This window comes from Naegleria fowleri (assembly GCF_008403515.1).
Source record: "Naegleria fowleri strain ATCC 30894 chromosome Unknown tig6, whole genome shotgun sequence".
NCBI lineage: Eukaryota > Heterolobosea > Eutetramitea > Acrasida > Naegleriidae > Naegleria > Naegleria fowleri.
Window position 1 is genome coordinate 197,363 of NW_025407938.1, and position 14,894 is coordinate 212,256.

Consider the following 14,894-nt stretch of genomic DNA (forward strand, 5'->3'; position numbering starts at 1 on the left):
TCACTGCTCAACAAGGATACGTTGAGTGGCAATCAAGATCGGGATTCTTTTGAGGTGTCTCTTGTCACTCGTCAAATAATAAATTTTAAAAATGTTGCAATCCAACAACAGTGGTGGCACTACTCCGTTGGGTCATCGACGAATCCACAGTGCCAGTACTTTTCAATTCTCTCGTCACTCTCCATTCAAGAATATTTTCGGACAAGAACAAAAGAAAGAATTACAATTCACAAATTTAAACAAAATCAACAAGGCATCATGTTCTGCTGAATCCAAAGTGATTAGTTGTGATGAAGATTATTTTGCTTTACCATTCGGAACTTATGGAGGTGTCATTCGTACGTGTTGTTTTTTGTCAAGTTTTTTTATATGATCAATATGATATTATGTGATGAAATGTCAATGTTCATTGGATTCCATAATGACTCAATGGATGATCTTTTCAATGATCCACTTGTACAACTACTACTAATGCGTTCTACCTTTGATGTACCTTGTCTCGATCCTCGTCAACATGGTCATTTCATCATCATCAAATCCACAAATATTCATCACCAACATCACCATCACCACCACCATCACCACATCTTCTCCAAATGAATATTTAATCTCCATGTATATACCACACCACCTATTTTCATTTCCACACATACACACAGTTCTCAGACATTCCCAAATTCCCGAAGACTCCAAATCGAGACGTGCTCATGCCAATCCTCCTCTTCTCTCCGATCACACTGGATTTGTTCATGACCATGCATTCTCTCCACTCAAAATTTCCGATGATTTTCGTCTATTTTCAACCTGTTCTGCAGATTGCACCATTAAAATTTGGAAAATTAAACAACATCCTCAACTTGCAATTCATGGCTATTGTGAAAATTCCACCACCGATACCATTACCTTAAAAGGACATGAAAAGAAAGTCAATACAGGTGATTTTCATCCAAGTGTGAATAATATCTTTGTGAGTTCAAGTACAGATAATACATTAAGAATATGGGATGTTGAAAGTCAAAAAGATTTAATTGTATTGAAAAATGATTTTGATGATTTGGTTCAATCGTGGGATTGGTCTGCCACAGCAAGTGTCTTGTACACTTCGAATCGAGATACCATTGCGAGAGTTTATGATCCAAGAACAAAATATGCCATTGTGGTAAGTACTAGATGTGTGTGTATGTGTGCGTGTGTTGTATTATACTCTTGTGTGTGGAATTGTGTGCTCTTGCTCCTGGAATTTCTGACTATACTCCTACTCCTAACTATACTCCTAACTCGTGCTGCTTCCGATAAATTCGATCAGTCAGGAAAAGCTCATGATGGTAAAAAAGGTTTTCGTGTGGTGTGTACCAATCATGATCAATTTTTCACGGTTGGCTTTAATCTCTCAGGTACTCGTGAATATGCCTTATGGGATTTGAGAAAGGGCATGAGAAAAGGTCCACTCGTTCGAGAAACCATCTCCGATCAAACTCCGACCCAACTCTTTCCCTTTTATGACTCGACTTCACATCTACTGTACTTGGCGGGAAAGGGGGATACCAAAGTGCGAATGTATGAAATTGATGCCAACTCGGAACCCTATGTTCATCCTTTAGGTGAATTTAAATTATCAAGTACCAACACTGGTATTGACATGTTACCCAAACGAGTATGTGATACCAAAGTCTTTGAAGTGGCACGATTCATGAAACTCAATGTTGAAAGTGTCGAAACCTTCACTTTCCATGTTCCTCGTAAAAAGGAACAACAAGAAGTCTTTCAAGAAGATTTATATCCTCCAGTTCCGAGTGGAAGGCCATCCTCTTTGACCTCCAAAGATTGGTTCTCTGGAAAGAGTTGTCTTGTGGATTTCACGAGTATGAGAAGTCGAATGAGTGAACAACAACAACAACTATCACTCGAAGAAGAAGGAGGAGGATCTTCCTCGAGGAGTACTACTACTAGTAGTAGAAGTGGTACGAATGGTGGTTCAGACTTGTTGTCAAAAAACGCTCGTAAAAGATCTCATGCACTCAAATCAGCACCTTCTGTGGATGTTGGATTGAATACCTATGCCAACAACAATGAACTTGGAATTCCAGTGGATGAAACTCTTCTCATCAATTCGTTTGGATTTTATTTAAATTCCTATTTGAATGTGTGGTTTCATAGAGAAATGAAATGGAAGAAACTATTTTGTGCATTGCATCGATCCAAAGTGCATCCAGAATTGAATAGTGTTCTCATCTATGGAGAGAATCCACAACAAGTGAAACTCATTCGAGATGAAATTGCTAAAAAGGATCATTTGGAGAATTTCAATCGAAATGAATTTATTTCTCTCTATTCAAAATCAAAGACAAGTGGAGTAATTTTCATGGCTCAACTGTTGTATGTACACAAAGGTAAGTGGAAGGTTGTTGTTATTGTTGTTCAGTGGTGAATGTATTCATGATGTTGATCACGATCAACAATATTCCTCTTGCCTTTTTCATTCATTCCAATACTATTTTTTTCAACCTGTATATAATTATTCATCCACACACACACTGTATTTTTATTGACATGGACCTCTTATTTTCTTCAATCTCACCACCACCACCACCACCACCACTACACCACTACTCCACCACTGATAGCTTATCAATTGGGAGATGAATACTTTTCAGATCATCAAACCATGGAAATTCTCTTCTACGATTTAATTCTCAATGAAATTGTTTCCTTCTTCTTTAGTAGTGGAAGTGTTGCAACCGCCTCCAGTACCACCAGTACCACCAGTACTACGACTACGACTTCTGCTACGACGGGTGGCATGAGTGGCGGTGGCGGGGAAACAGGCGGTAGTTCCGTTGTTGTAAATGATGAATTGATCCAAACCTGGGCAGACACTCTCAAAAAACTGTGCAAGCCTCATCGCGATGTGGTTCGAAACAGTCGAATCTTTAAAGGCTTTATTCTTCAATTGAAAGATTCATCTTCTCAGAGTGACACAACCTCACAGAGTGATCAATCCAATAGCAATGGCAATCGGAACAACAACAACAACACTTCAGAGGACATTCCAGCATATTGGGCCAAACGTTGGTGTGTGGTTACTGAGGAATTTCTCTTCCTGTATTCTCATCGTAAATCACCTCTTCCGGAATGTGCCTTCATCTTAAAAAAGATTTCTCTTCCTGGAGTAACGAACATGGAACATGCATTGCCACATTACAAAACATTACAGAGTATTTCAGATTCAATTCAGAATGAAAATAATGAATGGATCAATCTCATTGAGAACACAACAAGTGGCAGTAGTCATACTCTTCTCATGCAAACTCTGAGTGGAGATGAAAAGAATTTATGTTTCGCTTTGAACTATGAGAATGGTCATAGTGGTAAATCCAATAATTGGAGCATTTCAAAACAACAAAAACATCATCATTCACATCGTACTCCTCTCTGTTTCTTCTTGGCCAATAATGATCAACAAAAAGAATCACTCTTTGAAATGATTCAAATCAATAGTGGTCTCATCAAGATTGGATCCTCTGAAGAAGAACGTTTATTAGAAAAACTTGGATTACCCATTCATGAACATGATAATGGCAATATGGAGAGTGGTCATAGTAGTAGTCTAAGTGTAACCACTCCTTCTTCTGACTTGTCAATTTCTTCTTCTTCACGATCATCTTCTTCAAAGGATTCTTCTTCTGAAGGCATTGGTAAAATTCAAGTATGGCCCATCTCAGATTCCATCTCTCAGGAAGATTTGCAAGATTTATTTGGTGTCTTTGGTCCCATTGATCACATTGAATTATTTTCAAAAGAACATCGAGCAGTGTTGACATTTCACAAGAAGAGTTCAGCTTTGAATGCACTCGTATTGCATCATACCAATTTGGATGCCACTAAAATTAATGTACAAGCTCTTTCGGATGAACATCTCTATGAACCAGGTTATTTGAAAGTGGAAAATATTTCACCTCAATGTTCCAAACAAGACATTCGAGTGATTTTTGCTACTTTTGGAGAGATTCAGAAAATCAAATTGTGGAGGGATCCCAATTCTTTGAATCATTCCTTTTGTGGAATTATTAAATTCAAAACAGTGGAACAAGCGAAAATGGGTCTTGTATTCAATGGATCTAAATTATATTATGAGGAAATTAAGGTGACCTTATTGGAAGGTAATACTAGTAGTAGTAGTATGGGTGATACTTTTCGTAATAGTAGTGGCAGTAATTATAATTCAATCTTTGGAGAAGAAAAGTTATTCAACAATGAATATGATCCCAACGAAGTCAAAGCCAATCGACAAAAAGTTCTCATTCAAATCAAGGGTGATAAGAAGATTCGTTCACGACAAGTTGAACTCTCACCAAAAAGTATCAATTCAGGAGATGTTTTTCTATTGGATTGTGGAAGTGTGATTTATGTGTGGAATGGAAAACAAACTTCAAGATTCAAAAAAGCACGTGGTCTCGATGTTGCTACTAATTTGAAACTCAAAGAACGTGGAGGTAATGCTAAAATTATCATTATTGATGAAGGTCAAAGTGTTAATCGTGATGAACAAGAATTGGAACGACAATTTTGGAATACTCTCTTTACTGAATATGGAGATCCTTCCTTTTCAAGAGAAGAATTTTTGAAAAACATTCCAGACAAGAAGGCAGGTGGAGATGATAAAGAATTTGAAGAAAAGTTGGACAAGAATACTGTATTGTATCGAATCAATTTCACAGAACATCAATTTGATTTTTCAAATTCTAAAAACAATGATCAAGAATTACCCATTGGAAAATATCAATTGAAAATTGTTCATCGTCACTCACAACCAGCACTCTCTGATTTGAATTCTAATTTTGTCTATGTCTTGGATTGTTTGAGTGAAATTTATATTTGGGAAGGAAAGTACTCTTCGAAAGCACAACGAGTATTTGGTAGAAAATTTGCCTCTAAAATTGAACAACAAGATCATCGACCCATTTGGACTCGTGTCTGTAAAATTGTTGAACATTCTGAACCTATTCTATTTAAGGAAAAGATGAGTGACTATGCAGGTGTGTTACCCATTGCAGTTTCACAAGCTGCCATTGATGAAAAACAAGGAAAGGGTAATGTGGCACAAAGGAAGGAACAACATGTCATTGATGTGAATGCAATGATGTTCATTGGTGGTAGTGATAGTAGCAGTAGTGGTGGCAATGTTGGTAGTGGTAATAGTAGTGGTGAAAAGGATTCATTCTCCACACTCCCACGAGAACCCATGTTTCATGAAATGTCTAATCATGAACTCGTTTCCAATGCTCGAAATACTTCATCAAACTATGAAATATTTATATGGAAAGTAGAAGGATTTGAAAAAGTAGATTATGATGAAGATTATTATGGACAACTCTATAGTGGAGATTCATTTGTGATTTTATTCAAATATTACAAATCAAATAAGGCAAAACATATCATCTATTTTTGGCAAGGAAGAGATTGTTCGACCAATGAAAAGGGAGCTTCCGCACTCTTGACCATTGATGTTTCAAATATTAATTTACAAGGTGATGATGCACCACAAATTAGAATTATTCAACAAAAAGAAACTCGACACTTTTTAAGCATGTTTCATTCCTATTTAGGATTGGATGGATTGGTGATTCCTTTGGGTAAATTTGCAATCGATATGATGAATGATTCAAGTAGTAGTAGTAGTGGTAATAGTAGTCTCACAAAGAGTCATAGACTAAGATCCATTGGCAGTAGTAGTAGCACTGGAACTCCCACCAATAATTCCACAACTACTACTGGATCCTCATCTGTTGTTGAAGAATCAAAGAGAGTATTCCAACAAGCACTTTCACAATTATATATTTATGATATTCGATGTGTCAAGTCACCCATTGCAAAGAACAAGAATGAACAACAGGATCAGAATTCAGTATTGTATTGTGAAAAGACAAAGGCCATTCAAGTGGATACCAATGAATTTAAGAGTATTGAACAAATTGGTCGTCTCTTCAATTCCAATCACACACTATTAATTGTTACCAAAGATAGAAAAGAAGGATATTTGTGGAAAGGAAAATACCATCATCAAGAGAAGGAGGTGGCTCTTGCTCGTCATGTTGCAAATCATGTGTTGAAATTTCCAGATTCCAAATTAATACAAATGGATCAAAATGCAGAAAAAGATTTCTTGTGGAAATTATTTGGATTGAATGCAATGAATGCAGCACCTATTAAGAAGTTTATCAAGTCTCAACTTGATCAACAAAAGAAGAGAATTGATCCAATTTTATATCAATTCTCTGGTGCGACTGGAGTGGTCGATGTGGAAAGAGTTTACAATTATTCACAAGATGATCTTGACATATTTAGTGTATTTTTATTGGACGCACAAGAGTTGGGATGTTTCTTGTGGTTTGGCTCTCACTCATCACATAATTTACAAAAGATTGCACTCGATACTTCTCTCAGATATTGCATGACACACTATGGCAGCAGTAACAACAAAAATAATACCACCACCACTACAGGAGAGGATGTAAATTTGTATGTGACCTATACAGGTCAAGAGCCAGCCTCATTCAAAACTCATTTCCATGCATGGGGTGCATACAGAGACAAATACATTGTCAACTACTTGAATAGTAGTGCCAATAATTCCAAAGAAGTGTTAATACCTGCCAGTGACATGATGAAAGAATACGCAAGGAAGACATACTCTTACAAGACACTCCTTTCAGAACAATTACCAGCAGGAGTAAATGCCACCAAATTGGAAGAATATTTGAGTAATGAAGAATTCCAATTAGTATTCAACATGACACGAGATGAATTTAATCAACTTCCAAAATGGAAACAAGAAAGTGAAAAGAGAAAGGTATATTTGTTCTAGAAATAAATATTGTTTTTAGTCCAAATATTGTCGAAATGCACAACAAATTCCATTAATCAATCCAACATGATTCAAATAGGCTGTGTGATTCATCTTTTTGGTCATTCGGTCTACAAAAGATTGAGGTTGTATCTTTTTCTTTGAACCGTCAAAAGCACTCTCTTTCTCATCTTCACTACTATCTTCGCTACTTTCTTTTCTCCTAAAAGATACAGCCCCAAATGAGGAAACATCTTCATACATCTCTTCCATCGCACTCGTGTTGGTTTGTTGTTTTTTGTTGAACACTTGCACAGTCGAAATAAACTCCTTCTTCTCGGGAGAGCTCGAGTTCTTAAAAAGATAGGTCATATCACATTTGCATCGAATCAACTTGGTATTTGCAAAAGTGTCTGACAGATTCGAAATCATTCTTGAGAGTATACTTTTAGATGTTTTCTTTTTGGTCAGAATGAGTGGTTTGGCACTAGACTCATAATAGATCAATGCAGATTCAACAGGAACATAGGTGTCTTGTTCAGAACCAATGAGAATCACCTGTTTGAACCATGCCAAATCATTGGTCATGGACAATTGAAAGAGTAAACACTGTTCTAACTTGTGTGCATTTCCAGTGCATGCTTTTTCATCATAATCTTCCATTGCCAATTCTTGAAGACACTTTTCTCCTTTTAGAGATTTTAAAAACCATATTCCAGCCCTCACCAAACGATTCGAATATTCTGATTCTTTGCTCTTCAATTTTTTAATAGGTCCAATACCCAAATGAGGAACAGATAGACTCATGAATGTATAAAGATATGGAAAGACTGCTCTCCATTCTGAACGAAAATGATAAAACGCAGTTCTTAGAATAATTCCACCAAGTGAGTGACACACAAAACTAATCTTATGAAAAAAGAGTTCACTATCATTAATAAATGTATTCACTTCATCGGTCACAAGTTTAGCCATTGTTTTGATTGATGAATTATTATAATTATGTAACTCTTTGGAGTGTAATTTGTCTAGAGATTTGACAATGAAAAATTGATGCTTATCGTCATGAAAATGCATTGAAAGTATTGTCTTGAAGGTCACAAAATCATAGTGACTTGATTTGTATCCTGGAATGAAAACTAAATGTGCAATCAGAATGAACACTAAAAACCATCCATCCCTATTATTCCAATACTTACCAATTAAATGGTTCTTACTAAGTTGTGCTTGAATTCCATTTCTAAGAAGAGCATTATTTGGTAAATTCTCGGTACTGTCTTGAGAACGATCAACCTCTTTCTGTGGAAACAAGATTGGTTCTAATGGTTCATCACCCATAATGTCAGCTACAGAAAGTTCATGATCAGAAGGTTCTGAAACTTCTGAAATTAAACTAAATGGTGAAAATCTTGGATAAAAGAACATGGAAGTATCTATGAGATTATTGATCGAGTGGATTAGAGTTTTTGGATCTTGATCTTGTGTTGGACTTGCATCGTTGCATTCACTAATAGTTTCTGATGAGGAGGTCAAATTCTCTCCACTCCAAGCTTTTCCCATTCTTTCTAACATGAATTTTTCTAACTTGTCCAAAACAACTTTTGGTTGATCAGCAATTAATTTTTGTTGAGTTTTCCACAAATCTTCAATGGTCTCTAATAAAGGTTTAAATTCACCACTAATGACATCTGGAATAAGATCAAAATCAGTGATTGTGTTATCAATTTTTTGATTCAATGTTCTTACAAAGGAATCAACTTCTCTATTTTGTTTTTTTTCATTGATTGGATAAGGATTGGAATGTAAGGATCGAGAGGAACAAGTTTCATGTAGAGTTTCAACAGGTTTCAATTGCAGTAATTTAGAGCTTGATGAGTTGTAAAGAAATGGTTTGGATGAATGAGGCAATTTGGGTGTGAGGTTGTTGTCACTTGATCCATTCTTTGAAACATCCGAAAAGGATTTTCTTCGAAGAGAGGAAAGCAATGATGTCTTTGATCTCTTTTTTTCAAAATTCATATCATTCAAAAGATAGGAAAGTGCTTCTCTTGAACCCATTAAACAAGTGGCAATCTCTCTTGCAAACTCAATACTATGAGAAATAACACTCGATCGATTCCATGATCTGTTTCGAACAAGAACATTTGGATACAATTCTTTGAGGTAGAGAATGAGATTTTTCTCAAAAGATGACACTGAAGAGAACCATGTTTCATCTAATAGAATCTCTTCATTTCCTTCTTGATCAAGAGTAGAATCCTGTATGTGTGAGGTACAACTTGCTCCGCCACCACCACCACCACCACCACTGTTGTTATTACTGCCACTCTTCAAAAACATTGGATCATGATTCAATCTTCGTGGTGGAAGAGAATTGTAAGACACATCAAATAACACGACATGAATGGAAGATTTTAAAATGCTGTAATACCAATTTTCAAAAACAGCAGGATAGTATAAATTAAAACCTCTAATTGCTTTTCGAATGGTAATGGATCGATCAGCTACTTTAACAAAATCATTGATATCAAATTGTTTCACCTGATATTCATATTGTTTCATTCTTTCATTTTTCTTTTCTTCCTTTTGTATCCCTTCCTTATCTTTTGGTAAATGAAACAATTGAAAATCAATGTCAATTAAATTATACTTCAATAGAGTCGACATATCAGCAGAGATATCAAAAATAATAATTTCATAGAGCATCACTTCTTGCTCTCTATATCTAATATAAAATACATGAGATTGTTTCGAGTTGTTGTAAACTTTTCTAGAATCCTCCTTCAATTGTTCATTCATCATCATATCAATTCTAGTATTGTTTTGATGTGGTGTTGAGGGATGAGACATGTTCAAAATGGCGTTAGAGTCCACAAATCGAACTGAAAAATCCGATGCAGAGTTATTATGTACATGATTGGCATCGTATTTTCCTTGTCTTCCTTCAGTTGAAGAATTTAAGACAAAAGAGTTGATTTGAAACTGGTCCCGGAATTTTGACTCTTCCTTACTTCCGATTGAAGAAGACTTTTTTCTTGATGTGGTGGTGGTTGGTGTTGATGAAGAGGAAGTAGACGAAAAATTACCGCGTTGAATGCAGCATTGCTCTCGTGGGTTTACTTCAATTCTTATATAGTAATATCCTTTATGCAGCATACCCGCATTGATGAATCGTTCCAAATTCACCATCAATCTTATTTTGCCTTTGAATGTCATGGTTGGAGATTTTTTTTTTATTTTCAGTACGTCGTGAAGCGGGAGTCCAGCAGTGTCCGAAAAAGGAACGATCGAATTTGGTTGTCAGACTCTCTAAAATGGCACGAAGAGATGAAGAGTTGTTATCATCCACAAGACTCCTTCTTGAACAAATCGAACAGCATTCCTGCATGAGAGAAAATACTGCATACATTTTTTAATATTGACATTGTGTCAATTTGACTGTTCTCTAATTATCGGCCATATCATCAGTCCACAATCCACAATCAATAATCGTAACAGGTGTTACAGGCTTGTCATGACCGTGTGTCTTGACCATTTCAATCTTTCTCACAACATCCATTCCTTCCAAAACTTTTCCGAACACAACATGTCTACCATCCAACCATGGAGTAGGACCCAAAGTAATGAAGAATTGAGAGCCATTGGTATCCCTTCCAGCATTAGCCATTGAGAGACATCCAACAAAGTGGTTGATCTTAAAGTTTTCATCTTCAAATCGATCTCCGTAAATGGACTTGCCACCCATACCATTATGATGAGTGAAATCACCTCCTTGAATCACAAAGTTAGAAATGATTCTATGAATACCTGATCCCTTGTAGCCAAAACCTTTAGCGTGAGTTGCTAGTTGTTTGAAATTTTCAGCAGTCTGATGATGATTCAAAGATACAAATCAATCAAACGAGGTTCATCATTATCAATTTAAATAATAATATTTTGGTTGTTTCAAAAACATTCAACGATTTACAACGGTAAGTAAGTCAGTTCAAGGCTTCATCATCTTCTCAAACTTACCTTTGGAACAGTCTTTCCAAACAATCCAAATACAATCCGACCTGCAGGTTTATCACCGATTTGCATATCAAAATAAACTTTATCAGTAACTTGCTTCAAATCGTCATCGGCAGAGCCAGCAAGAGCAACACCAGCAAAGAACACCAACAAACACACAAGAGAAAGAAGTTTTGCCATTTTTTTAAATTAATCGAAACTGTTGTGCTGTAATTCATCACAGTCCAGAGATATCAACAACACGTGTGTTTCATTGAGCTCATGTTAAGGCTTTACTATTCCTATTGGTACAAACAATTACAATAACTTGTCATTCTCTAAATCATAGATACTATCGTCTTCCATCATAATGATGGCATGATGATCACTTGGTTGCTGTATCGTCGTTGCATGACCAGTGTAGTTGTTATTGTTGCTTGGAGGAGTCGTACTACTAGTGTGGTCAGCACCATCATTATCGTTGTGGTCAGCATTATCATTGAGAGTGGTGGTTGCTGTTGTTTGTTGTTGTTGTCCAAATTCTCTTCGTAAAGTCTCCAAATCAAATGGTAAGGTTAATTGAATTTTCAAATTAGGTCTCTTTGCATTTTCTCTTCTCAATCTCTCTAATTCTTCTTCATCAATAATCCAAATATCTTCATTATCGACATCATTTTTACCAAAACACAATAACATGGATTTGGCCATTCCCATGACCTTTCCAAGCCATGAAGAGGCAGTAAATGCTTCATTCTCTCTTTTCAGATCCATGTAGAAATTCTTCTTGGATTGTACTTGTTCAATTCTAGAACTTGATGTGGTTGTATCGAATGGAAGTGGAATCTCTTTGGTGGCTCTATAATTTTCAATATTCGCTAAATTTTCATGTTCCACTCTAAAAATATTCCAAATGAATCTCCTCAATAATTCCAAAGCAATCAATGCATACAAGAGCCATTCGAGTGTATTCTGTTCCACTGGTACAAATGCCTTAACAAATACAAATGGTAACCATACCCATCTCAGTACAATATTTGCAATCATGGCCATGTAGTAATAGATGGGTGAGAAGATTAATTTTCTACGGAGAAGTGGTAGAGATTGATCACGTTGAAGAGAGGAAGAAGAGGAGGAACGGGTGGCCAATCTCGTCGTCGATGTGCGGCGTGTGGTGGTCAGATTGGTGGTGGTACTGTTGTTGTTGTTGGTGGTGGATAATGAGGTGATCCTTTTAAAAAAAATACTAATACCATTCATATCAATTGGACTATTGAAACAACTCTCCAATAGTCCCATATCAATTTTCAAATCCCAATACAACTTCAAACAGGTAGAAAAAATATTTACAATGAGCCACAAAATTCTCAGAGCTGTCCAATACGCTTGCGAAGAAGAAGCCTCTCCTCCTCCTCCTCCTCCTTCCGAACTATGACTACTCATCATCATCAAGACCAACTTGTCTATAAATGCAATCACTACCACTAGACAACTTGATGCATATTTCAATGCATTCAAAAGATGCATTTTCTGACGAGTATCATAATACTTTCTCAAACATTGCATCAATCGACAATGATAAGGAATGTAATTGAGAATTGGAATTCCAATCGACTTGGTAGAATCACAAAATAATTTCATTACTTTTGATTGACTTGTGGCTGGATAAATACATGCAATGAATTGTAATTCAAATAAAACATCTCCTAAACTTGTTAATTGATCTGCAATGAAGAAATCACTGAATCGAACAGCAGTGAAAGGAGAAGCTAACATTCGAAGTACACATTTTAAAAACCAATATCTAAATTCAAAGTTCAATATTTTGAATGGATTGAATAAATAAACGAATAATAGAATCCATAATACAATAGGATGCCAATAAGCATACTTTCCAATATCCATAATACCATACAAATACGATACAGTATTCATCATGTACAAGAGTTGAGATAGAAATATAATATTTAACATTAAAAGAGTAATACTTAGAAAACGAAATGTTTGTAAACTCATTAATGGATTCAATCCTAAAATAAATACATAATTAATTGAATGTTTGGACCATATTCTAATATTCACAGCAATGAGAAATGCTAACATGACTGGAAATAGAATTAATCGATAGAGTGAAAAGGATTGATCATTATAATCAATCCTTTCTGCTAAATTAGGTGCAAATTCATAGGTATGGAAATAATAGAACACATTCACACCAATGAGAATGATCAAAGTACCTAATAATAGACCACTTGAGAAGACATCCTTCATGGAAGAGTTTGAAAAGAAACCACCATCACCACCACCACCTCCAACACCTCCTCCACTTGCTCCTCTTAGAATGCCATTACCTCTCATCATCTTTCCTAATGCTTCAATGGCTGCCTTTGTATCTTTTTCATAGAAATATTCAGCATAGTATTCGACTGTATCACGAATGTGATGTTCTACAATTTTAGAATGTTTAAAATATTGAGATTTGATAAATTTGGAGAGTTTAAAAGAGTCAGAATGTTGTTGATCAGGAATTACATGAGTGTTGTTAGTGTTGTCATCATTGTTAGTCGAAGTAGTAATAATATTAACATTAGTAGGAGTAGTAGTAGTAGTCATAGTACTATGAGCATTTGTATTATGATTATTAGTATTATGATTAGTATTAGTAGTAGCATCTTGTTCATTATTAGTATTAGTAGTAGCATCTTGTTCATTATTAGTATTAGTAGTAGCATCTTGTTGTTGTTGTGCAATGTTCAACACTTCATTCATTTCATTAAAACTCCATTTCACTCTTCTTTTAATAATTTCTTCTAACTTGGTACACAAGTAGATCAATGCATTGAAATTCACCAATCGATAATTCAATAATAAATTTAAATTATAATAATGTTCTTCAAGACCTTCTTTCAATTTTTGTCTTTGATTAAATGTTAAGATTTGTAATTTGTTAGGATTCATTGAAGATGATGATAGTAATGAAGATGCATATTGTCGATCATGATACATTTCATTAATCCTTTCAATTTGTTCTAACAAACGATCATGTTCAACACTCATTGAGTTTTCTTGTTGAGTATAAAAAGAATTAATCTTATTCAATTCCTTGTAGAGTAAATATTTGAAATCATTCACTAATTCTTGAAGAATTGGTGAAGAGTAGTAATAGTACTCATCAATGATCCTATTGGATGGTGATTGTTGCTGACCTACAGTGAACACTCGATACAAACTAGCTCTAATAGAGGATCTATTTTGTTGTTGTCGATTGACATTAGAATTGCTACTACTACCACTCGAACCTCCACCACGTTGAGTCCATCGAGTGGTTAGTGTGTTGTTGTTATTGTTGTTACGACTCGTTGTTGCATCTAGATGGTGGGTAATAGTAGGATCCATTGGGAGAGAATCATGATGAGAACTACTTTTCATCTTTTTTAATTGTTGTTTCAATTCCTCTTGAATGTTCTTTAATCGATCATTTAGAAATTTAAAATCGAGATATTTCAATTGCCATTCGACAACCATACTCGAGTAGAATTGTTGTTGAAGAGTGGAATCATCATAGGAAGATGCCAAGATATTCAGAGGAGATGTTCTCGAGGTGAAGTGTGTTGTTGTAGTTGTATCATCATTCTCATTACTCCCATCATCATCATCATCTTCTCGATCATGATTGACTTGTGTGGGAGAAGAATCCTCATCATCCGACAAGTTACTATTGTTGTGAGCAGAATGATGATAGAAATGAATCATTTGAAAAAACTAAAGTCTTTTAAACGGGTGTGAATGAAAGGATACGGAAAGCAAGAGAGAATGTGTGTTTTATCGTAACCGATGCTTGACCGTTTTTTTGTTCGAGTTGAACTTTGGGGAGCACAGTTGTTTAATTCCATCAGATCGGGATTGTTTCATCAATGTTTCATCTCGCTTTCAACTCAATTCATTGAATCAAAATAGTAAGAGTCAATCATGTTGAAAAGCGAACTGATGCATGATGTTCATGTTTTTCCATCATATACACAGAGTCCATTCAAGAATTGAATATTCTTTTGCAAAAAAGGAA

The 14,894-nt window shown here is 35.5% G+C and overlaps 4 protein-coding genes across 4 annotated transcripts; 1 reads left to right on the forward strand and 3 right to left on the reverse strand.

The window, feature by feature from the left end:
* Positions 1-91: 91 nt before the first annotated feature.
* Positions 92-6,865, forward strand: FDP41_010354 (uncharacterized protein; the record flags this gene model as incomplete). Its single annotated transcript, XM_044700643.1, has 4 exons — positions 92-338; positions 660-1,159; positions 1,307-2,390; positions 2,625-6,865. The coding sequence occupies 4 exons, from the start codon at positions 92-94 to the stop codon at positions 6,863-6,865; spliced, it is 6,072 nt and encodes a 2,023-aa protein (XP_044568002.1).
* A 15-nt stretch (positions 6,866-6,880) lies between these two features.
* FDP41_010355 (uncharacterized protein) lies at positions 6,881-10,060 on the reverse strand (the record flags this gene model as incomplete). The annotated part of the gene is made up of 1 exon (XM_044700644.1): positions 6,881-10,060. One exon carries the CDS (start codon positions 10,058-10,060, stop codon positions 6,881-6,883), a length of 3,180 nt encoding a protein of 1,059 aa, XP_044568003.1.
* A 229-nt stretch (positions 10,061-10,289) lies between these two features.
* On the reverse strand, positions 10,290-11,035 carry FDP41_010356 (uncharacterized protein; the record flags this gene model as incomplete). The annotated part of the gene is made up of 2 exons (XM_044700645.1): positions 10,290-10,712; positions 10,859-11,035. 2 exons carry the CDS (start codon positions 11,033-11,035, stop codon positions 10,290-10,292), a joined length of 600 nt encoding a protein of 199 aa, XP_044568004.1.
* Positions 11,036-11,152: 117 nt separating this feature from the next.
* On the reverse strand, positions 11,153-14,584 carry FDP41_010357 (uncharacterized protein; the record flags this gene model as incomplete). The annotated part of the gene is made up of 1 exon (XM_044700646.1): positions 11,153-14,584. The coding sequence occupies one exon, from the start codon at positions 14,582-14,584 to the stop codon at positions 11,153-11,155; it is 3,432 nt and encodes a 1,143-aa protein (XP_044568005.1).
* Between the last annotated feature and the right edge of the window lie 310 nt (positions 14,585-14,894).